Source organism: Notamacropus eugenii, chromosome 5 (assembly GCF_028372415.1).
Source record: "Notamacropus eugenii isolate mMacEug1 chromosome 5, mMacEug1.pri_v2, whole genome shotgun sequence".
Classification (NCBI taxonomy): Eukaryota; Metazoa; Chordata; class Mammalia; order Diprotodontia; family Macropodidae; genus Notamacropus; species Notamacropus eugenii.
Genome location: NC_092876.1, coordinates 67,816,548 through 67,842,650, shown reverse-complemented (window position 1 = coordinate 67,842,650; position 26,103 = coordinate 67,816,548). Strand labels below are relative to the sequence as shown.

Sequence of the window (26,103 nt, the reverse complement as noted above, 5' to 3'; positions counted from 1 at the left end):
TCTGCCATGTCTATCACTGCAGCAGGACAAGTCCCAGGGCAAGGACCAAGAACAAGTAAACAACGCTTCAGCACCACAAAGTCCAGGCCCTGGGTGGCAGGAGACTAAGATTATTTCCTATGATAAGAAAGTGCATGGGAACACATCTGTACACACACACACACACACACACACACACACACACACACACACACACACACACACACACACACATATATGCGTGTGCGCGTGCACACAACCCCAGTCTCACTTAAACCCTCAAAGCTTTCTCCATTCATTTACTTAACTGAAAGTCACCATCACCACAAAAGTTCACATACTCCTGAGTTCCTGATCCAGGAAAAAACCCCAACATTTCCAGCTTCTTCCAGACTCCCTTGTCTACCTCCATACCTCTCCTTAGACATGGAATTACTTACTGGCAAGCTAGAGGGTCTTGATTGAAGACTCAGGTTCATATCTTCTTGCCCTCCTTTACTGGAAGCCATTGAAGGGGCTGAGGATGCCTGAGACCCAAATGAGTCTTGAGATAATTCCTGCAACATAAAGACCAAAAGAAATAGGCTATGAGACTTTGAAACGGTTCAGATCAACCTGAAATATTCTCCAAGAGAAGAGACAATGGGCAATGAAGTCTCTCTTATCTGGGGTGGGATGGGTCAGTCCACAGTGAGGGAAGAATTACCTGAATGCCATAGATGGCATCAGACAAGGCAGAAAACTAACCTGATTTCAAAGCAGGCAAAATTCCTTCTGATGGCATTACTATTTATCACCACCTCTGCACTAAATGTAGGGACCATTCTTTGGGGCCAAATGCCACAGCCTGGCAACCTAGGCCAAATGTGGCAATGAATAAGACGGATTTTAATAAAAGTGGGAGGGAGAAGAGGGAGAGGAATGGAGGAGGAGAAAGAAAGCAAAAATCAAACGTATCCTTGAAGGATGAGACTTTAGCTACTGAAGATGCTACAAAGACTGTCATGGGCTCTGAAGGTCGTCCCCAAAGAGAGGTCCAGGAGCAACAGCTCCATCATTGTCGCAGGTGTGTGTGGGACGAAAGGGTCAGCTCATTTCAAGGTGAAAGTGCTTCTATGTCGTGGTTTGTTTCTTTTTCAATCAGTCTCATTACTTTTTATTTTTTACCTGCCTGTGCAATTTTGTATCGCCCTGTTTCTTCGCCAGAGCTACAGGTCTTTATATAGTTAAGAAGGTTACGCTTTTATTCGTCTAATCAATCCAGTTAGCATGTTTACCTAGAGTTTAATTGGTTTTTAAGTGCACATCAGAGAACCAATTTGTATGGCAAAGTTCTGATAACGCCAGAGCTCAAGCTGTCAGCTGTCACATGGTGCTCAGGTGAGGAGGAGCAGGAGGAAGAAGGTCTTACCTGGGGAGGAGGAAAGCGCTGCTGGGAATAGGCAGTTTGTTGTGGCTGCTGTGCCTGGGACTGAGGGTATGCAGACTGCTGAGAGAGAGCTGCAGAGGCTGTCTGCTGAGGTGGCTGCTGCTGGTAGGGTGACTGTGCCTGCTGCTGGGAGTAGGGGGGCTGGCTTTGGGGGTGCTGTTGTGCTGTCGACTGCTGCTGGGGATATGGAGATGGGGACTGCTGATGAGAAGGCTGGGATGGCTGCTGAGAGTAAGGAGGCTGGGACGCCTGGAGCTGCGGTGGCTGGGACTGAGGCTGCTGTGGATAGGAAGGCTGGGCATGAGGAGTCTGAGATGGTGGGGCCTGGGAATAGGGCGGCTGCTGTGGATGAGGACTTTGCTGGTTGTAATATGGACTCTGGCCCTGCTGGCCATACCCGCTGGGACCTTGCTGACCATAAGGAGGAATCTGTACAAAAAGAGGAGATGGGTATTAGCTTAGAGGTCAGGAACAGTTGTTTTGAATAACAAACCTACTTAAACCACTTGTTTACTGCCAGTCAGATTCAACAATACTCAATTTTAAAGAATGAGGAGCCCAATTTTTATATGTATAAGAAGCAACCTTATACCCTGGTTTAACAAACTGAAAAACCAGGCATAAAGAGTGCTGACCTGGACACTAGCTTAGTGAAGAGCTAAGAAAGCCCTTCATTTTCTTCTCTGTGGAGTGGATAAAGCAATCCCAAGGTCTGGCCCACTCTCTCCCAAGTCACCATCATGAGGGAAAAAGGCTAGAAAGAGCCCTCCAAGCACAGCATAGAACCCCACAGGTGGGAATTTTGGGAGAGACAGTGGCTCTGAAGGCCAAGAAGACTGTCTTCATCTAGATCTATCATCTTCCTACGAAACTCTGTAGTCCTCCACAACCCTGAAAGGGCAAACCAATGGCTCCTTGAACCCCTCCAGTGCCTGGCACTGAGTGCAGGCTGAGCAACCTGAGGACCTTAGTTTAACCACCCCTGTCACTTAGTACCTACTGGGCAGTCTACGCACAACTTCTCCGGCTGTCGTCACTTCCGCTACCCATGACAGGAAGGGGGTGATGACCTCTGAGACAGCCCTCACAGCTCTGAGATTATGACCATGACTTCCAGAAACAGCCCAGTCCATTTTTAGATTGCTCTACTTGGAAATTCTTTATGTTGACAGAACCTACTGGTCCTCATTCTGCTCTTTGGGACTAAGGAGAATAAATGTAATCTCTCTTTTACATGATAACTTTTTGGATGTTTCAATTATATAATTCTAATTTTGTTAACAGACATTACCTCCCTTCTCAATCTTCCCTCTAACTTAACTGTCCCCCTTCTAAAATGTACTGTTCTATCATGGATAACAAATATTCTTGATTATTTTAGTAGAACATCCTTCAGTCAGTAGGATTATAGGATTCAGAGCAGAGAGAGACTTTAGAAGTAATCCAGTCCAGCCCACCTGACTTGAAAAGTGAGGAGACTGAGGCCCAGATAAGTTCCTTGTTCAAGTCCACAGAGCTAACAGAACTAGGATTCAGAGTTAAATAGTGACTCCAAATCTCATCTCTCTCTTTTTTTTAAACTATATCATTTTACCCATTCCCGTTCCAAATATCCCTCAAAGGGGAAGATGGATGTTTAGAGTTGTCTATGCTGGATCTATTTGCTACTGTCCCTAGCCTTTCACATATCTCTCTTCATAACACACATGCACGTACATGCTTCAAAATGAGGCATGTTAAAGGTCCAATATGCCCAAAGCAGACTGACCGGGATGGATATGACAAAGGTTAGTCAGTAATACTGTGTTTCAGTGAAGTGAGATAACTGCCTTAAATTCCTGTTAAGTAGGTACAGTACAGGTAACCACAGGACTCCGTGGCTTACTCCCATAGTTGTAAACTATTTTCCTCAGTAGTAATGGAGATGAAAATAACCAAGTCTGCAGGTACCTGCTGTGCATAAGAGAGGCTGCCCATTGTACTCTGCGCTCGGCCTTGCATGGTCATGGGGTACCGCTGAGGAGTCTGGGATCCATATGGCTGTCCTGGGTATCCATGTCCTTGCTGTGGTCCTGACGGAGGGCCCTGCTGTTGTGAGTATGGGTTACTGCCACCATATGGCTGAGGTCTCATCTTGCCCATCTGATCCATCGGACTGGAAGGCTGCAAAATAAAAAGTATTGTATTATTAATAACCTTGAACATTTAAAAGATGTAGCTAATGTTAATATACAACCACCAACCCAACAGATAAGGCCACACTGTTCCAGGACAACATGTTAAGAGGCCCTAATGAGCCTGTGTGCCTCCTTGAGCACCTGCTAATTCTAAGAAGGCAGTTGCATGGACCCCTCTAGGTCAACCTTGCCTTTCAACATCCTTTCCTTTTTGCTACGCTTAAGAAAAAAAAAAGTCCAACAGGAAAAATGTGGAACAATTTACACAATCATACTAGAACAGGAAATGAGATTAAAGATTGTATTCCTTTAACAAGCAAAGTCTGGGCAGTCTGGGCACAGTCAGCCACTTTGCTTAAGGTAACCAACACTGAGCCTATGATACTGTGGCTGAGGATTCAAATATGTGGGCATCCAAAGGCCTCCATTCCTTCAATAGTTGTAATATCCAGCCCGCTCCCCCCTTCCCCCATCTGTAACCTGTCTTCACCACAGTACAGGCAGTTAAATTTATGCCTCTTTCCAAATGAACAACATGGCCCAGTTACGGTTGCTGAGGGAGCCATAACTTTGAATTTGACTCTAAATTCTCAATCCAAACTCTGCATTAATGTAGCTTCATTTCATATCCAAGTGTTTGAGGGGCCTGGGGTCAAATTTTAAGAAAGGAAAAAAAAAGAAAAGACAGCCTACAAAGGCATAGAGTACATTATTGCCAATAATGATGGCTCTTGATGACCTCTTCCTCCCAGCCAAGTTCACTTGCCCAGGTGTTTACATACAAACATGTCTTTGTTTTTAGTTCTTTTGCAGGTAGCAGGGACAAATGACCAATTTCAGCATCTTGGCATGCCTTCCCTCACCCCAACTAACCCTGCTGTAATTTGCAAGACTCTAAGAATATGTTTCCTCCTACAGTAGGACTTTGGGGTCAAGGACCATGCCACTTATATTACATAATACATTAAAAATATGTTGATATTTTAAAGGTAAGTTTGTCCTTGTAGGCCAACAAGTCTAGGCCCAATGACATATATGTGTGTGTGTGTGTGTGTGTGTGTGTGTGTGTGTGTATATATGTATATATATGTTTATATGTATACGTATTTAAAACAGCACAATTTAAAATTAGGCCCCAGACGATGGGGGAGGAAGGCAGGGGAAGAAAAAGAAAAAGTAGCAGGCAGGATTCTTCATGTACCTCTCCAGGCCTTAGTTTCCTCCTTTGTTCATGAGTATGTGAACTAGACTCCATCCTTCATTTCCCCTTCAATTCAAACATTCCATGTTCTAAAGTCCCTTCCAGCACTAAGATTATAGAATTATCCCTATGTTGTGTGTGTTCGTCCTTCGTTGCTGAAGAAGACCATGCCATCAGAGAAATAACGACATGACTTGCACTTGACTTTGTTTTGAGTGAGGGAGGGCTGTGCAGGTCACCAGCCTCACTTTTCCTCCAGAGCCACCTGAATCCAGTGACCAGATATTCATCAGGATGACTAGAGATGACCCAGGTTGAGGCATTTGGGGTTAAGTGATTTGCCCAATGTCATGCAGCTAGTGAGTGTCTGAGGTGAGATTTGAACTCAGGTCCTACTGATTCCTGCACTGGGGCTTTATCCACTGCATCACCTAGCTGCCCTATACCTATATTACTAATAGATGAAAAGTCATGAACTCTAAAAATGATGCTGGGAAATTCGACAACACTTCCTATTCATATGGAGTTTTACAGAATATTAGCTAAGTAATTTATCACAGAGGAGGAAAAAGGTATTTTTTTAAAGAGTTGAGAGTGAGGAAAGAATGAAGGAGGACAAAAGGCAGCAAAAAAGGAGTTGGCACTTGTACAGATAAAGAAGAGATCTCAGCAAAATCTTGCTTTCCCCTCATTTGTGAAGCTTCTACTATACAAGAGACCTGGGTGAAAACCATCTCCCAAATCACAACTACTGAGCAACTGTTACACTACTGTTGTTAAAGCAGTGCTTTTCCCAACTAAACAACTCCACCAAAGTCCTGCCCGTGTACTAGAAGCTCCCATATTTCCAATCTTAATTTCAGGGCCGCACATATCCTTTTGGGACTATTCAGGAGAGTTTAGGTTTAACAACAATTGGACTAACAAGTAATAAATAGTACGTGGTTTCCCCAGACACACCTGGCAATGGGCCCAGTGTGTCAACATCCCCTTTCTAGACACATTTCAGGGTTTACATTGCTTTACAGTACATCGCACTCTGGCCAGCCCTTACCTTAATTCTTGCCTGCAGCTTGGTAGGGATTTGGGCAAGCACACCCCACCGAATGGAAAGGCTAGCATTTACCAAGTGCTTTAAACATTTGCAAAGTGCATTATATGTTACCTCATTTGATTCTCACCAAAGACCTGGGAGGGAGGGGCTGTTATTAGCTCCATTTTCTAGATGGGGAAAATGAGGTTGAGAAAGGCAGTGACTTGCCCGTACAGCTACTGTCTAAGGCAGTGTCTGCACTCAACTATCTAACTGACTCCCATGCTCAGTCTCTAAAGTCAACCCGTTGTAGGCGTCCCGGAAAGTCCCACGAGGGACTCTGGGGGACGTCCTTTTAGAACAGGACTGACGTGACTGAGCAAGGGGATCCTCCTCTAAGCACCTCTCCATTCTGGAAACAAATCCAGCACTAAAAACAGTAAAAAAACTAGGAGTCAAGAGAGCCGAGTTGTGCTCTTCTGCTCTCCACTACGAGCCATGGCCATGCCACAGCTGCCTCAACAAACACCGGCTCTCTAATCACTGGAGGGACCAGACAAGCCCAGAGGTCCCTCCTGCTCCTGACATTCTTTTAGGCATTGACTGGGCCATTGCTCCCATCATTCTCCTGTTCCAAAGCCCTCCAGTGGTTACCACCACACAACTATTTTTAAAAGTAACCCTGGAATAAAGAGCTAGGGCTGGGCCTGAGATAGATAATGCACAAAACTTACATCCCTTTTTGGGTCTTCAATTTCCTCAGCTATAATGGAAGGACTTGGACCAGATAATCACTGAGGTACACTGAAGATAAAAAATCCTTTGCTCACCCACCAGGTCAGTCTTACACTCTCAAGGCCCTTTGTGATGAGCTCTCACCTGTTCCATTCAATCTTATTTCCCACTAGAACCATAAAATTTCAAAGTAAGAAGAGATTACTACATAGTCCTGTCTGTGGTCATTTCCTCTGTGGCCAATCAGATACAGGACAAGCGCCTTTGTCTCAGATTGAAGAGGCTGCACAATCAATTCCAACAGCCTTTTCCTGCCTTATTTCCACAGACACTCCATTTTAGCCATTCCCAATCCTGGCCTGCTCTTGGACTGTCTTGGTACCCTATCCTCAAGCCTGAAACGCACTCTTCTTCTCAAGTCAATCTTCTCTTCTAGTCCCTATGCAGATGAAAAAGAGTCCTTCTTCCTCAGTTTTTCCTACAACATTGCCCTTGGTCAGTTCTACCTTTTATCATACAAGCCTTATGGGGCCACAGACCATACAACTTTTCATTTTTGTTCCCCCAGTCCTTGATCCATAATAGGCATTATAAGATATCTGCTCACTGAAAATGACTACTACAAAATGAACCTGCTGCCTTCCCACAGCTTTTCCCCGCTCTTTGCTTCTGTGCGTGATTTCTTCATCTCCACCCAGGATGCCCAACTCAAGCAGCAGCTCCCCTTGCTCAAGCCTTCTCCAGTCTTTCCAAGGCACACTGAGCTTTCTTCCCTTCTCTGGACTGCACTACATTGCACAGGGGGATTGGCACTACATATTTTAAAGCACAGAGCTAAATTAATGGAAACGATTAGGGAAAAACTGAGCATAAGCTCTACGATGTTAGAAACGTGCCGTGTGTGATCTCTTTACCCAGCACAATGCTAGGCCACGATCAGGTCCCCAAACTGTAGTTACAAAAACAGCACAGTTGATTGTGATAAGTGCAATAGGGGCAGCGAGGCTACACACTAATGATACAACAGACTCTCTGAGGTGGAGAGGACACTTTGGGTCATTTCTTGCAGGAATCTCCCCTCTTATAACGTTCCCTGCCACTGACGAAATGGAAGTTGGCTAAAGGGCTCTTAGAATGCTGAATGACCTCAATGAGAACGGCCATTTCATTTGGGGATACCCTCATTGGTAAGAAGTCCTTTCCCTGGCTGGGAGGCCAAAATCTGCCTTCCTCTAACTTCTATCCAAATATAGTTTCCAAGACAACCAATGGGCATTTAGGGGGTTAGAAGGAGGAGCCTAAATGCCAGACAGAAGAGAGGAATACAGAATACAAAGACTTGAGGAAAACCTAGGAGAGAAGCTGGTCCAAGAGTTGGGGAAAAAATCCCAAATGGTTGACAAGGTGAGGTCTTCTGAAAGCACCGGTGTCCCTTTCCCCAACCCACTACTTAGATAGAAACACTTTTCTGAAGGCCTATCAATAACTCCTGGACCTGTAAAAATCACAGAAGAATAGGGTTGAAAGGGACCTTGGAATACAACGTCCAGGCTGGACAGGGACACAGTCACAAAGCCAGCTAATACAGAGGGGGCTCCTTCCATCTCACCAGCATCTCCTCCACAGGCTTCCCGTGATCTGTACTACTTTACCAAAGGATTGATGCATTTTGTGAGGAAAGCAAAAATCAATCAAGTTTTCCATCTCGAGAATTCTGATCTCTGCATTTTGGGAGATCTTTGAATGACATGTGACTCCAAGAAACTCTTATTTTATTCCTTGAATAGGTCAAAGATTTCTCTTTCCTTCTCAAACAATTCTTGTAATCAGAAGAGTTTATATCAATGGAACACATAACCTCAGAAGCTAAAATAAATTCAATTAAAACACAATTACCGTGGTCTTGTCAACCCTAACTTTACCTAGCTGTAACAGAAAAAGAGAAACAAACTTGACTCCACATTTGAAAATAAACTAGCTTAGATAATAGTACATGTATGGATCATCTCTGTAGATGAAGAAAGTAAGACCCAGAGAATCGTGACTTGTCCAAAGGCAACACATCAAAGAAAGGACAAAGCTAGGCTTAAAACCAAGTATCCCAATTCCAAGTCAAAGGCTTGGCCTCCAATAAGTGACAAGAGCCTCCAAATCCTCACTAATCAGCTTTGGAAATAGCCATTATAGACTAGGAGAATTCCAAGTACAGACAGAAAAAAGGCAGGAGGAAGTGCCTGTTGCCCGCAGGCACGAAAGGAAGAGTCAGGGGACAGGAAGGGAAACACCAAACCAGAGTAGCAAAGAGCTGGAGATTCAGCTCTGGGACTGACATAGAGGAAATCCTTTCAATGGGAAACCACAGGAGTAGATTACTGTGATTACACTTCAAAAGCAAAGACTCTGCCACAGAGAGACATAATGAGAGGAAAGAGCTGCCCCCTTGATCAGGGAAGTCCGGGGCCCCCTGCTACACGCTCTCAGGCATTCATAAAAAAAGGAATGGAGCCATAAGAAAGCTTCCAATCTCTGTCTCCCGCTTATCTCCCTCCAGATCACCAGTCACATTATGAACTGCTTGCCAAACGGAGGGAATCAAAGGCTGCCAGTTTAGGGGCATCAAAGACAAGGATGCCTCCTGAATTTGCCCTTTCTGAGATTTAACTTGTGGAAAAACATCCAAGACAAATTGCTTGTAGGTTAAGAGCTGGGATGGCGAGTTTTAGCTCTGAGAAAGCAGATCAAGAACACCAAAGCCAGAAGCCCCTCCAGATCAGACAGGCTGATGGAAATACTGGCATGGAAAGTGCGATGACTCTCCAGTGAAACGTCATCTTTTTGAGGGCAGGGATGAGTTTGTCTTTTGTCTTCGCTGGTTAATAAATATATACTAAATCGAATCGAGTTCTAGTATTAATCTAATATTAATTACAAAAGGCTGGAAAAGTGAATTCAGAAAGTCAGCACAAGCTATGCAGCGAGTGGCATGCTGGACTTGGAATCAGGAAAATTCGGTCCTGAATACTAACTCAGAAACTCCCTAGCTGTGTGACTGTGGGCAAGTCAAGTAACTGCTCAGTTTCCTCATCTGTCAAATGTTGACATCGGTAACCCTTCATAGAATTGTAAGGATCAAATGGGCTAATTATGTAAAGCACTTTGCAAACCTTAAAGTGACTATAGGAATGTCAATTATTATTATAGTGGAAAGAGCCCTGGACTTAAACTTGGGAGAGTCAGGTCTGAATCCCAACACAAAAAAGTACTTGTGTGGCCCTGGGCAAAGTCCCTGAGCCCAGCAGGCCTCAGATTCCTCATCTCTGACTTGAGGGCTAATACCCCTCACATGGGTGCTGCAGCTTTTAAATGGAGGGTTTTGAATGAGCTACACCTAAGATGATCTACCTTTGAACTCATAGGTTAAGCCTGGAGAATGAGAGGTGAGAGGGAGGGAAAAGATGGTCTGGAAGAGCCAGACTGTTCATATCTATCTATCTACACACACACACATACACATATGCATACATAGATATGTATACATACATATACACACACACACAGAATTCTCATCCTTCTTCTAACTTTGCTGAAATAATGTCAAACACCTGAGGAGAGTCCAAAGTACCCAATTATACCTGATCCAGAGACAGGAGCACAAGCAGGAAGGAGAGGTGGGCAGGAAAGTAACCTGGATGTCGAGGACTCAATCATACCACGTGAAAGGGAATTAAAAGAAACAAGAGATATCTGCCCTTGAGAAGATCTAGAAGTGTGACTTCTAGTGTGCTGTTACTGTCATCACCATCATCATCACGTTCTACAATAAATTCAGTCAGAAATAAACTGGACCCAGTGTAAGAAATGGCACTTAATTAACAGCCCAAAGTTCAAGGGTGCAGCTTTTGGTTTGTTCTCATCTTCATCAGTTTAGTAATAAGGAAAACAAAACAATGTCTTCAAGTATCTCAAGAGCTACTACATAAAGAAGAAATCTGTCTCTTGTGGTTGGTCCCAGGGGGCCGCCATAAAAACCAACATGGGAGAGTGAAAAGGTAGAGACTGAGGAGAAGTGAGTTTTAGTTCCAACTAAGGGGAAAACCTTTGCAGCTTTTCAATGCTGATCAGAAGACTGCCTTTGGCAGGGGATGTCGGTCTAGGTAGAGTCTGGCTTCCATAACTTCGGTGATCAAGGGGTCCATGAAGCGGCTACAGAAAAGTCTCGGTGCTAACAACCTCCATGAAGTGGGTTTGGGAACTGCCAGAGGGGTGGGAGCTCCTGTGTCCCATTCCCTTAGCCCTATTTCCCACTGGTCAGGACTGGAACATACCAGAAGCTGCACCCCAGAATTGTGGGCATGGAATTAAATGCTCCTCCCCACTCTGGGCCTCCAGTTCATTCCTGACTGACTTTATCATATCACACCATAACAATAATAATAACAATAATAAAAAGTCCCTGGCTCTTTAACCAAAAGAAGCCCCTAATTGATTCCCACAGTAATTAACCTGCATCTTACCTCCGAGAGCGGTAGTTAAGGAAGTCGGCACTGCTATTTATAACTCATCTCAAATTGAGGGCAGACTGCCTAAAATCTAACACATCCCAGCTGTACTCCTGTTTGAACTAGGGCCAAGGGAATTTTTTAAAGCAATCTTGGCACCGAATGAATGACACCAACAGTATGAGAGCGCAAGTGGTTGTGTTGTGGTGACGTAGCAGGGGAGGTGGGATGGGAAGGGGGGGGCCAGGGTACTGGGATCCCTTCTCATGCATGCTTGGCTGTTCGCTAGGTCCCTGTACAGTAAGCTGGGAGCCGCCCACTGAGAGCCAAACACAGGAAAAGACTTTTCCTGTGGAACGCCTTGAAGTGAGAAACACATGGCTAATCTGAATAAATGCGAAGCCACTGCCGCCCCGCCAGGAAGGTTAGTGCTCGTAATCTCTGGCCATGAGGCTGGCTGCCGGAGAGGACTTGGACCCACGCCTGAGAACCCACAAAGAGCTGGGAGAACAGATGGGTAAGGACCCCAGCAAAAACAGCGCCGGGTCACGTGACCCACCACATGGCCCCGCCAGCACAAACTATTGTCTAGCTGCTGAATTCCTTCCCCTCCATACAAAGACACCAGGCCCCTTGCTGCAATTCCAGGGATAGGCAGCAGCTGTTGAGACGCATCCCTCACTGGATGGACCCTTCCCTGCTGAAGCTCTTTCCCTGTTTTGAGTCCCTGGGATAACCAGTGCTGGAGAAGGCCTCTCCCACCTTTTACAGTGACTAGCAAGTTCCATCTGCTTCCTGTGGTCGAACTTAAAATGGATCCAATATAGTATAAAAAAGGTATCATACCTCCCCCCAAAAGGCATTTCAGCCAACCTTCCCCAACTCCCTAGTTAAAAAGCTATTTTCATCTGTTGCTGCCTTAACCACATAAAATGCAGACTACTAGTGCATTAGTTCTGCAATGCCTGGCTCCTTCCTACCGCTCCAGTCTTCTTTCACGTCCCTCCCCTTCCCTCCATGTCCGGTATGACTGGACCACTTGCTCCTCCTCACACTTGGCCCTCCATCGTCCATCTAGGTGCCTTGACACTGGCTGTCCTCCCTGCCTCAATGCTCTCCCTCCTAGAATCCTCCGTTTTCTTCCACACTCAGCCCAAGAGCCACCCCCTCAGCTGCTAGTGCTCTCCCACCCCACCTAACTGGTCTTCATTTTGTACACAGTATATTCACACTCACATGTGTTCAAACATAAGCTCTTGGAGGCCAAGGGATCTTTTGTTAACACAGTGTCTGATACATAAAGATTGATGGGACCTCTGAAAGCACGTACTCTAACATCTTCCTTTCCTATAAGGAGAAAAGTGAATTGTTTAAGGTCAAACAGATTCTGCTCCAAATCTGTTTTTCTCTTGGACCACCATTAATACACTGCAAAGCATTTATTTAATTCCTTCTTCCTTCCCCTCAGTCACTTTCACGCTTTAAAGCAAAAGGGGTCCCTTTTCCTCAGTTGAAATACGTTTCACTGGAGCAAAGGAAGGAAACTTGGCCTCTCCTCAAAAAGTGATGAAACAAGAAGGGAAGTGGTCTGCCCAAGACTACAGAGTGGCAGAGTTGGGGAGGGGAGGAGAGGAGAGTGGTGGAACCCTTTGCATTACATCTGAGTCAAGAGTAATCACCAAGGGAACATAACTCAGTGGAGGATTGGAGAGCTGACTCCCTTACTCCACTTTCCTCCAACTGGGGAAGCAACATTTTTATTTTGTTTTTTAAAAAAAAGTTATATGCACAAAAAGTGGGGATTAGGAGGGGGTCTGCATCATGTGAAATTGCTCCCATTATCACCTATGGGCTAAGAAAGCCAAATGATGGATTCCTTTCTGTTGGCCAAGGTCAGCTCATTAGCCATCCTAAACTTCTGCAAGGCTAGGCCAATCCAGGGGCACAGAGTAGAGAGAGAACATCACTGAATCCAGGCCACTACCACCTGTCAAAGCTCTGGTTCTCTGCACAGTGCAGGCCACCACTGGATTTCATGGAATCTTAGAATCTCAGAGCTGGAAGCGACCTCAGCATCTAGCTCAATGCATACCTGACAAAGAATCATTATGATACCACAGTGGATAGAGATTCAGCCTTTGCCTGATGAGCTCAGATGGAGGCTGCCTGTTCCATTTTGGGGAGAGTTTCATTAATAGAGAGTTTGTTCTTACATCAAACCTAATTTTGCTTGCTTTGCAATTACAATCCATTATTCCTGTTTGGGCTGCTGGAGTCCAAACAGCACAACTTGAATCCCTTCTTGACAGACCTCTAAAGAGAAGATGCAGACATACCCTCCACCCAATACCCTCCAGTTCTTTCTTTCTCCAGGCTAAACATGATAGGTCACTTCCAGCCACCTTCAGATGGCATGGACTCAGGCACCTTCACTATTTCAGTTGTTTTCTCTGGATGCTTTTCGGTTTGTCAACGCCTTTCCTGAACTGTGGTGCTCAGAACTGAATATATTCTCCAGAGGCGGACCGGGGCCAGAAAACACAAATTCCCCAGAGAGATAAAAATTTCTCCACCCCCATAACAACAGAAATTTCCACTTCTAGGATGAATACCTCTCAACAATCCTGTGGAGGAATTGAGTGATACAAGCATTAATAACTGTTTTACAGCTTAGCAAACTGAGGTTCCAAGGAATCCTGGGACTTGTGAGTATATGGTGGGGCTGAATGCCCAACCAATTGAGTTCTCCTGACTCCAAGTCCTTTCCCCTCTGCCTCTCATGCTATAAACTAAATTAAAGTGCCACTTACCCTTGGGTAAATACATAAGAATTGGAGTAAGAGAGAATATCCCATTAGGGCTGGCAGAAAAGAAAAGCAAAGAAGCCTAGTTTTCTTCAATCACTTCACTCTTGCCAGTGTCTCCATCCCAATCTTCCAAGATGTCAGAGAGAGCAATCTGACTCTGAGAATGGAGATGATGCTGGTACAAAGGGTCAGGGCTTCATTCCCTGAGTCAGGTGGGATCCTGCCAATGTGGGGTGGGAGTAGGATTTCAACAACTATCTTCCTGAGCCTAATTCAGAGAACAACAAATGAAGTACCAATCTGACAACCTTCTAGGGAACCTCCTGGTCAGACATGAAACAGAAAGCCCTAGACCTTCCAACTTATTCTGGGATGCTGAGAGGGATCCAGAAAAGTCCATGCTCTCTTTAGGAGAAATGCAAAAGCCAGGTTTTGCCTTACCCTACAGTAGTGAGATAAACCAACAGGACTATTCAGGCAACAAATATGGGGTCAAAGTAGAGAAAAAACAGCCATAACTCACACTTCTACAGTGCTTTCAGGTCTACAAAATGCCTCCCTCACAACCCTGAGGGGGGAAGAATGAGGATTATCCCCATTTTAGTAAGTACACAGAGATTCAGTCAGAGATGGGGCTGGAATGAATGTTTCTATCCTATTAAAGACAGGCAAGGGAAGCCCCCTGAAAGAATGGGAAGGACCCAAACATTAATTACAGATGGCCTAACAAAAGATTGGATAACCACTTGGATATGCTCTAGTGGGGATCCTCGTTAAGTACAGGCTTGACCACATGGCCTCGGAAGTGCGCTCAAACTCCAATTCTCTGATTCTAACGCTAATGGAACTGCACAGCTGCCTGCCCCAAACAGGCATGTTACAAAACCACAGGCAGGTGGTTTGCATTTCTTCTTCCAGCTGGGGTGTAAGCCATCAAATGGCACAACCAGAGAATCAGTCTGATGCATTCTCTAAGTGATGATAAACCAAGTCTCTGCTCTGAAGTCCGCAGCACTTGAGTCTGATCCACTTGAGGTACAGCCAGCTCAGTACCCTAGGTCGAACAAGCTGGTCCCCCACAGTCATCTCTTCCGCTCACCATGCTGTCATTCACCAGCTCTCACAGAAAATGCTCTTCTTACACATTTATCCTCCTCACCTCTGAGTAAAAATGTAGTGAATAGATATCTCCCAATTTCTGCTCTGTTCCAAAAACAAAACTGCAATTCTTTATAGAGGGAATTCCTTATTGGCAGAGTCAGTAAAGATGCAGGGTGCCAAGTATAGAATCAAATATTCTGTCTGGAAAGGACTTCAGAAAATAAACTGTTAAAACAGAGAATGTTAAGGCTGAAATGCCTTTTGAGATCATCCAGCTGAAGTGTCTCATTTTTAAGGGAAAACTGAGATGCAGAAGAGGGATGGTGGTTTGCCTAAGGTCTCACAGAAGATTTAAGGTAAAGCAAATTAAAGGCCTTTATATAAAGCCAAAGGACCCAAAGTCAGAAGATCTAGATTCTTGTCTGGCCTCTGACAATAACTAGGTGTAAGACCTTGAACAAGTCCCACTCCCTCTGGGCCTCAATTTCATCAACTGTAAAAATGAACAAGTGAGAGTAGATAAATGCTAAGGTCTTCTAACTTCTACAATGCATAAAAATTCATTAATTAATTTTCCAAGGGCTTATAGAGAAGGGCAAAATCCCACTAGTACAGAAAAACAAGGGAAATGTGTAATTTCCTTACATATAGATAATCATCCTCAACCAAACAGCCAGGGTTTCCCACCTATAGGGAGTTTAAAGATAGGAAATTAATTGGCTCATTTTTAGCATGACAAGATCTGTTTGGACTCACAGCAGGTGCCATATTGTCCTGCCCCTCTTGCCTGCACTAGCACACCCTAGTACCTGGAGCTACTCATGAGTCCAAGTATAATCTCAGCTGAGCTACAGAATGATTTGGACAAGGCACCTTTGTATGATAGGGGTTGATGCCATGAACAGATAATGTCTAAGGTAGATTCTGACTCCAGGAATTGATGATTATTTGTACCAGTTTCTCTGCTTACTTAAGTGTAGGCTTATTATATCCATATCTGTACAGATATCTATATCTATCTATCTATCACTATCTATCTATCTATGTAGAGAGAGAGAGAGAGAGAGAGAGAGAGACATTTGATTACTTTAAAAGTCAATGATATCATGACCACAGGCACCATGCTCCCCTTCACCAGTGCAGATCCAAATGTTTCCATATCTTGTCCCATGTGATACAAAAGTCCACATTCTCCCATAAAGCTTCTAGAAAAATTCTATGCTGTCCTAGGGGTATGAATGTACAACTCAAGCTACTTATAGTTTCACAACGTTGTGGTTAGTAAACATATGAATTCCTATTCTGTTCATAAAGGCAAAACGGCACAGTGAATAGCATGCTGGGTTTGGAGTTAGGACAAACTTAGGTTCAAATCTCACTCCTGACATGAAACCAGTTATTTACAGAACATTTGGGCTTCCATTTCCCCATCTTTAAAACAGAAATAACAGCACCTACCCCACAGGACTGTGAAGTGAGAGAACATAGGTGAAGCATTACATAATTGTGAGCTATTAGTATCACAGACAGGTTGGGACCTGCCTCTCAGTATAGGTAGTTCCCATATGGGGAGTTCCCTATGTGGATGAAATCATGGATCCTTTGCATAGTCTGTTCTGAAGAATCAATGAGTCTTAAGCTAAAAAGCAAAAAACAAAGGCCCTAAGTACCACGATGAAGTCCCCTAGCAGGTAGAAAAGCAAGTCAGAGAAAGGAGCGACAGACTCAGCATCCAAATGCCAAAAATGACGAGAAAGGGTTTGGTTCCTCAAATTCCCATTCCAAGAAATGTCATGTTCTCTTCTCTCTGAGAGGACACACAGAAAACTGTTGTCTTGACGTGCTAAGTGACAATCATTGTGGCTATTCCCCTGGCACACTCAGGAGGTGGCCTCTGTGGGTGCACAGAACTGTAATGAACGAGGGAGTTGGGACAAGGTCTAAACAAGTCAGTCCCTGCTCTTGAGCCTGACACTCTAGGAGAGGAATGAAACATGCACCCAAAAGACAATAACCCAAGTTAGAATGGAGGGGAGTGCATACGAGAGATTCTCCAGAGAGGCAAGAGCATTGGAGAGAAGAATCCTGGGACTTTTCTTCTCTTCCCTCAACTTCAAGGATGAGTCCAATTCCCCTTTCCCTCAATCCCACAACTGATCTGGGGTCTTGGTTTCCTCCTCTGCAAAATTAAAGAATTAGACCAGGCAAGTATGAAAAAAGGCCCAGAAGGGGTAGGCCCTTCATACTTCATTCATTAAGCAACAGGCAATCACTACAGGATTGTGGGCAGTCCCTGACCTACAGCTGTGAACCCACAGAAGAGAACTAGCCAATCATTAGGGGACAGGCTCTGCCTACAAAGGGGCTTTTCCCCTAGAACATCTCAAGACTTCCATGTTATGTTTAAGTGATTAGTCTGAGGGATACATCTGGTACCATGGAATAACAAGGACTATATATCACCCTAGCATTCTGTGATAGAGCTTTGGATCTAGGAACCCAAGAGGTATTATTGCCTCTTCTGCCACCAAGAGTATGACCCTGGACAAATGGCCTTACCTTTCTGAATTCATCTACAAAATAACAGAGTTGGACAAAATCAGGGGCTGTGGGTCTATGGACTTACAAAAAAAATTTTTTTATAACTACTTCAATATAATTGGTGTCCTTTGTAATTCTGTGTATTTTATACATTAAAAAAAATTCTAAGAATGGTCCATGATACAAAAAAGATTAAGAACTACTAGACTAATGATCTCTGAATTCAATTCTATTAAGTAACCATATGCTTACAGCTAATTTCCCCAAACAGTTACTAAGCACCTACTATGTGACAAAAACCAAACAGTCATTGACGTCTAGGAGCTTTCCTTCCATTTAGGGAAAACAAGAAAACAGTGAAGTAAATCTAATTTACGGAGTAAGGAAAGGGGGAAGCTTGGAACGTCAGCCCTTCTTTTTTTTTTTTTTTAAATTATTTTTTAATGTTTAACAATCACTGCCATACAATTGAGATTTTATCCCCCCCACACCTACCCCCCACTACCCCCCTCCCTCCCCACGACTGCATACAATTCTGTATAGGTTCTACATATACTTTCCTATTGAGTGTATTTTCACTATAGTCATGCTATGTAGTCAGACTAAAATAAATGAAAGACATCATATAACAAATCAAAACATGATACACAAAAACTTACACATACACAAACATGATCTGCTACATTTTGCAAATGACTTCCATATTTCTTTCTCTGAGTGTGGAAGGCATTTTGCCTTGAGAGCCACCACTGGGATTTTTTTTTTTTTAAGAAGTTCTTGCATTATTACAAAATTCCAAGTCTACCAGAAGAAACTCTCGCACACTGTGTTCGTTGCTGTGCACAAAGTTCTCCTGGTTCTTCTCCTTTCACTCAGCATCAGGTCATATAAGTCCTTCCAGGCCTCTCTGAAGTCTTCGTGTTCATCATTTCTTATGGCACAATAGTACTCCATTACATTCATATACCATAATTTATTCAGCCATTCCCCAATTGATGGACATCCCCGTCAGCCCTTCTTTATCTGTTGAAGCTCAATGCATGCCATTTCCCCCAGGAAGTTATCTTTCCCTGACATCCCAGCTCTGTGATAACCTTCTTCTACCATGGAGGTTGGTTTTGCAACTCTCTTAACTTACAGTTAGTAATATAACTCAGGTACTGCTGGGTGTTACTGTACAATACTGTCAAATATAAATATATCCCCTATCCCTTCACTAGACTCCATGAAGGAGGGACCAGTCCAGCAACAATGTGTGGTGCAAGAGAGGCTAAGAAGCATTTACTTAATGAATGAATGCCACACTCACGCCATGGTTTAAATAAAGTTACAGCACACTTAAAAATGGTATTGGTCAAGGATATTGAGAGAAAATGGCCAGACTTAAGGATCAGGACCTTTTAGGAGAGATTTATGGAAGAGGAGACATTCTTAAAGACTAGAAAATCATGACACTATGGATAGGCTGAGCAAGGACTTTGTGTGATCTACTGCATGAAGAATGCACACGGACCTTGCAATCTATGAACAAAGGGGAAGGTCCCAGAGAGGAAGCAGTGAATTTCACAGAGGGCAGAAGCGGGGGTGAGGGGTGGCAAGGGCAGGGTGCAATGTAACTTTTAGTAAGTAAGAGCAACACTGTCTCCAATCTCCCCTCATTTCTTTGACCTAGTTTCTCGAGTTCTTCTCTAACATACCCAAAAGTCTTGTAAACAGAGAATGTCCCTACATTCAATTGCAATTTTGTCCAAAGTTTTTCACAGCCTCACCTATAATTAATTACAGAATCTCTTTTGTGTTGCCCTCATCACCAGCCTTAAAAATACTGCCAAGCAGGCCTCTGCCGTCCAGAGCCACACTGAGAATCTACACATACAGCAAATTCCGTTGGGGGATGATGGGACAGAGGTGTCACCATCAGTGATTCCAAGCACTCTCTGGCAAAGAGCATGAAACAGGCAGAGCAGAGGTGGCCTGCGCTTCAGAGAGAAGGCAGCCCAGGGGGGCAGCACAGGATGTCACCTCCATGGGACCACCCGAAGGAAGAGGAGAAAGAGGGGAGAGAGGGAGAGAGAGAGAGAGTGTGTGTGTGTGTGTGTGTGTGTGTGTGTGTGCCTGCCTGGACAAAGGCACGGACGTGCCAGGTTAGTTGGAATACATCGATAGGAATGTGCTGTACACCTGGTAAGGTAAGCTGGAGCCAGACAATAAAGGGGTATTTAAGTCAGAGGCTATTGCTTTTTACTACAGAGTTTGTAAAACGGAGTCACTGGGGAATACCGGTTTGGGGAGTGGCAAGGTCAGTTCTGCGCTGTAGGAACAGCAGGATGATTGTGACCACAGGCAAATCTGTCAATCTGTTTTCTCAACTGTAAAATGAGGACAACGATACCTGTAAGGACTTACCCCATGAGGCTGGTTAAAATCAAGTGAAACAAAGCAAACAGGGGCTCTACAAACCTTAAAGTCCTACCTAAACAACAGCTACTTACTTTTCTCATGGTATTTTGTATTAGAATGATGGCTACACCCTATTTTAAACAGTAAACTTTATGAAGACATGACTGATGTGTCTTCATGTCTATATGGCCCCCAGTATTCTGCACTTGTACAAGTTTAATAAAATATTTATTGAGCTCAATCAAATATAGGACCCCATGGGTTGCTGCAGAGCCTTCACAAGAAATTAGACTTTCTAACACTTAAAGACCATTGACCATTGGCCTGTAAGTCGGAAGAACTTCGTTCCTGTGCTGAATGTTAACTTGTTAGCTCTGTGACCTGGGGCAAGTCATTTCCCTCCTGTGGGCTTATAAATCTGCTCTCTCCCCACTACCTCCTCACAAGGCTGTCATGAGGATTCAGTCGAAGTAAAGGATGTACAATGTCCAATGCAGGTGCTGAGATAGCTCAGCAAGGTCTTGATTCATTTATTCTCTTTGTTTACAGGATTTTACCATTATGAAAAAATACCAGAAGGCCAATCTTAGCCTGAATAATTCCTACCATGGAGAGCACAGGGAGGCATTAAAGCAGATGTTTACGTTTGGAAGGAAGAGATGGGATGACATCCACAAGGTTTTCCCTAGACCTGCCCTCAAACTCGCTATTGCTAGGAAGCCCCAATGTGTCCAAGTACACCTTGGGGATCAGGCTAGATCAGATCCAAAGATGCCCTTCCATCTCCACACTGTTATAATAGCTACCAATTAGGACTGTCCAAAAGGAACCTACAGAATATAGAAACTCTTCTGCTCTTAGCTGGAGCAGTCAGAAAATCTTTCCAGTTCACCCAAGATGGCAACAGGGTTTGGTGCTGCCTACCCAAGTGATCTGTACTGGAAATCCCAGCCCTGCAGTTCCCATTCAACACCGTGTAAGAACCAGCCTCCAGCAGCTATTTTTAGAGCTGGACATTTGCACCTTTACCATCTCTGACTATTCAGAATCAAACCAGTAGCTCTGCTTACCATCTCCAGTCGTGGAGAGTATCCATCTGGTAGGGAAATTGTAGTCTGATATTCTGACTGCCTTCACTCAGGACATTTCTTGAATGTATCTCTCTTCCCTATCACTATCATTAGAACCACTCTAGTTCAGGCCCCCATCTCCAATTGCTGGCACGATTTCTAATAAGAGCCTACACGGTCTATGGTGTCCTCATTCAATTTCTCATGAACACAAGTGCCAAAATCATACAAGTGCATGGATGTGCCCATGTCATTTCCTTGCTCAAAAACTCTGGGTGACTTCCCTATTGCATCAAAGATAAAGCAAACTCCTCACTCAGTCTAGCATTCAAGCTTGGCTTCAACCAACCTTTCCAGCTTCATTTCATAATCCTTTCCCCTTCACTCTCTGTGCTCCAACCAAGCTGTTCCTCCATGTCAGGAACCTCCATCCTCACTTCTTGATCTTTGCCAGCTGAAATACCTCTTTTCCTTTTGGTGCTCCTTGGGTCCTACCTCCTCCATAAAGCCTTTCCTAATTTCCCCATCCCAGAGACTAAAGTTTGTTGACTTTCTCTTTCCCTCATATTCTCTCTCTCTGCCCCACTTTAAATTTTCCTTACAGCAATCTGACAGTTAACCAATATTTATTAAGCACCTACCATTCACCAGGTACTGTGCTGAGCCCTGGGAACACAAAGAAAGGCAAAAAAGCAAGGTTCCCGGGAGCTCACAGTCTAATGGGGGCATGTAAACAACTATGAACAAAGATATACGCAAAAATATTGGGGATAAACTCAGAGGGAAGGCACCAGCATTAAAAGGGGAATTGGGAAAAGTTTCTTTTAGAAGGTGGGATTTTAGCTAAGACCTGAATGAAGGGAAGCCAAAAGGTAGAACTGAGGAGGAGAGAATTCCAGATATAAGAAATAGCTAAGTGAAACTGCCTCAAGTCTAGGGAGGAAGTGACATGTTTGAGGAATGGCAGACAAGTCAATGAGATTGGATCATAATGTATAAAGAGGGAAAAGAGGTGTTGAAGATTGAAAAGGGAGGAATGAGCCAGGTTATGAAGGACTTTGGAAGTCAATAGAAGATTTTATATTTGATCCTGGAGGTAATAGGGAATGTCACTGGATCTCCCCCTTTGCTCCAATCATAATCTACCTTGTAACATAATTATTTGTATACACATCTCCTACCACTTACTAGATTATAAGTCTGAGGGCAGGGATTGTCATTTTTTCAGCTTTGTATTATTCCCAGTCCTGTAAGCACAGGACTTTGCCCTTAATGTTTATTTAATTGAATGTGATTTCATTCATGACATTAATTCATTCACTGAGCATTAAGGCATCTATTCTGTCCAAATAACTTCAATTTCAAAAGAGTCATGGGATCCTGTGAACTTCCTGACAACCTTGAGAGTTGGCACTGCTAGGACAGTTATTTCTGTTTTACTTGTGAGGAGACTAAGGCACAGATCAATGAAGACATTTGCCTGTAACTACAAAACCAGTATCAAAACTAGGATAGAAACTTGGGATTTTGATCCTAGGTCCACTGTTCCTGGCAATACAACAGAAAGCCTCCATGAAATGCATAGAGCTAGCTAGGTATTATGAAAGAAGTGAAGATGAAAAAGACTCAGGCCTTGCCCTCAAGAAACTGACATTCCAGTAAGATCAAGAATTCCCATACACAGATGAACAGAACATGTCACAGAAATGAGAAGTGTCCAAATGGAGCACAAAGTGTTGCAAGATTTGAGAAGAACTGATAATGACTTGGCCAATTTCAAGGATCAGATTCTGATCCAAACTCTTCTATGACTTTGCTCTATAACCTTGGACATCTATAAAGTGATGGGATTAGACTATGATTTCTAAGGTCTCCTGCAACTTTACCAGTCTATAAGGGAATATTTTGGCTTGAATGATCTGTGAGGGAAGCACATGAACATTTGTGTCTAGATGGGCAAAGACATTTAGCAACCTTTTATTTTCTTTGAAACCAAATGCCATGATAGTTCCTCAGCTTGGTGTATCCTCCACCCTTCTCTTTAAAAAAAAAATTCAAAATTGCAGTAGAAAGGCAGATTCACATCATGGGCTGGAAAGGAATACAAAACTCTCTGGGTGTTCAATTTGCTGGGGCAACTGGACTCCATAATGGGTTTTCTCACCCATTTCTCACCAAGTCAATGCTAAAACAAACTTGGCTTCTCAGATCAAAATAACACATTTTCTGTTCCAGTATCATCTTTATACTGATTTCTGACAATTTTTACTCTCTAAACTTTATAAATCCTCTATACCTCTATAGATGGCTTTACAAGTTGTTACCCTCCAGGCCCTTCCCTCCCACTCCCAAAAGATCACCTGGTGGCTAAACCTCCCACAACAAGTCTTTCTCTGCTCTCTGTGGATCAACCCAGTCCTTCACCCAAGAAAAGTATTTAGTAAATGCTGATGTACATAGACTTAGTCTTTTTCAGGATCAGACAGAGTTTACTTCCTTCTCTGCAGGTACAATCTCCAAGAACTCCTGCTCCACAATGAGATATTGGAAAAAAATTTATACCATTGTTAATAACAGGAGAAGTGTCCTTGTTTTGCCTTCTGATATGAATTAACAGTTTGCTTGTACCCTCCCTCACTAAAATAAAAGCTAAATCAAGCTTCCCAGTAATTCTGGTAAAAAATGTGTTTGTTTTGGCAAGTGGGTAATCCACAGGGGTGCTTCACCTCCATCTGAATGGGAAGAAATGTTGAGGACCATTGATCCAAAGTACTGAAAAGAGTTTGAGGCACAATACATCCATCTGTGCTTCATTAGGGAAGAGGCATGATTTTCCACCTAAGATGATGGCATTCATAGACTGCACTTTTGCATACGTCAATCATCGAGCATTTATTAAGCATGGCCTGTGTACCAGGCACTGTGCTAAGAAATTCAAAGATAAAACTGAAACAACGGTTCCTGCCCTCAAGAAGCTTACATTTTATCAAGGGAAACAACATGTACATATATATGTATATATACATAAGTACACAGAACATATACAGAATAAACAGAGGGCAATTTGAGGAGGAGGTGAGGCATGAGCTGCTGGGGGTGGTGGGAAAGAAACCAAGAAAAGTTTTCATGGAGAATGTGTCATGGAAGCTGAGCTTTAAAGGAAAGTGGAGATTCTAAGAGATGGAAGGGAGGAGGGCATTCGAAGCAAGGGGGACAGTGCGAAGGCATAGAGAGAGATGGGAGAGACAGAAAAAAAGATGGAAAGGGAGAGGGACAGGTAAGAGAGAGAGAGAAATGGTGGGGGGAGAGGCAGACATAGGGAGACAGAGAGAGAGCAGACTGGGAGAGAGACAGAGGCAAATGGGAGGGGGGGAGAGGAAGGGAGAGAGACTGGACTCTAAGAGTGTGTGGAGGGAAATAATATATAATAGGGCTGGAGGCAGGTTGTGAAGGTCTTTACATGTCAGGGAATGACACTAGAGTGTACTGAATAAGGAAGGGAGTGATTAGTTAGCCCTACGCTTTGGGATGATTACTGCGGCCACTGTGTGGAGGATGGAGAGGAGAAAGACTTGGGATAGGAAGACCAATTAGGAGGCAGCAGTCCAGATGAGAGGTAAGGTGGGTTTGAAAAGGGTGGTGTGACTCCCCCTCCTCCAGGACATACAAGGGATGTTGAGGAGGGAATAGTATCTTCAAGTGTCATCTCACCACACATAACCCCTTGAAGGAGGCGGTACAAGCATCTTTCTGCTGGTTTTACAGCTGATAAATACGAAGTTCAGAGAAGTAACTAAATGCTGTTGCCTAAGGTTATCACATGGTTAATAAAGGACAGAGGCAGAGCTGGACCTTGGGTCCTCATTTTTCCCACCACAATCTAGAACAGAAGTACTTTAGACAAAACTACTTTACTCTCTAGAGATCTAACTCAAACTTCAGGCCTAGAAGAAGTGGGGTTTGGGATATACAGAACAAATTATGAAACCTCTGTCAAGTTTAGCTAGTTCCCATTCAGAGATGGTTTAATGGCACCATGTAGGCTCTTTTTAGAGCCATCCATGTTCAATACACCCCCCTCTTCCAAATTCTGGGGTTTTTGGAGGGGAAGCTTATCACTAGGAGATTTTTCTAAGGCACCTTGCCCACCACAGCCTCCTCTTCTCTCATGGCATTCCTTCTTATGCTCTCTCAATAAAGCCCCAGCCAAATGAAGCTGCAGCAGGCCAGAACCTCCAACACAGTGTTTCCCTGACTCTACAATGCAGCTCATGCTGCTTCCTCTACCTGGAAGGCTCCCCAGTCTTTCAAACCCCAGCTTTGATGTGGCTACCTCCATTCCCCTAGCCAGATATGGCCAGGCCCTCTTCTGACTTGCCAGCCCACATACGGGTAGAGGGTGCTTCTAATCGCCTCTCTTAGACTCTAAGTTCATTGAGAAGTGGAACCTAGCCTTACTTTCTGGCCACACCTCTCTTCATACTTAGTACCCTGCCTCTAAAGCTCACCAGTCCTGCAGAGTCCCTCCTGTCCAGGTGCTTTACTATAGGGCCAGGTTTCCAACTCATGGTTAGTAGGACAAGCATGAGGTGAGAATGCAGCACCTGCTTTGCTGGACTGTCACAATGTGTTCAGGGCTTTTTCAGAACCCTTTTTCAGATACTTTGCTACAACCAAGTTCCCTGGGTTCATTTACCCAAGGTCAGGTGGTCCACCATGCCTGAGTAATCTCTCCAGTCTTTATCAAACCCTTGGGAGCATGGCCCCAGCTGTGGGCTGGCTGTTGAAGGGGATGGAAGGCAAGGGCCCCACTATGTTCCTGCTGGGTCTAATACAGAACAGGAGTCTCAGAGAAGGAAAGACCCACAGAAGAACATTCCAAAGAAATGCTTTGTAAAATGTGAAGTTCTTTACAAACGTGAACTACCACGCAGGATGACATCTTCATTTAGAAGGGCCCAGAGAAGGTTACTTAGTGCAGAGCCAAGATGAGAAATGAGGTTTCCTGGTTCCTGAACCAGTGCTCTTTCCCCCTACACCATGAAGTGATTGCAAAGCTATTGATTTTACTCCTACAAAGGCCATCTTCTGACCTGGGAAGCAAAAATAGGACACCCAAACTTGGGTTAAA

The 26,103-nt window shown here is 44.0% G+C and overlaps 1 protein-coding gene across 2 annotated transcripts in view; it reads right to left on the bottom strand.

Moving 5' to 3' along the window:
- Positions 1–26,103, bottom strand: part of ARID1A (AT-rich interaction domain 1A) — an 88,296-nt gene that overhangs the window by 45,235 nt on the left and 16,958 nt on the right. For both annotated transcript variants that reach the window (XM_072609473.1, XM_072609471.1), the window contains exons 2-4: positions 3,359–3,571; positions 1,391–1,837; positions 420–536 (exon numbers count right to left, since the gene is read on the bottom strand). In XM_072609473.1, the coding sequence (XP_072465574.1) occupies positions 420–536; positions 1,391–1,837; positions 3,359–3,571 (777 nt within the window). The remainder of the gene's footprint in view (positions 1–419; positions 537–1,390; positions 1,838–3,358; positions 3,572–26,103) is intronic.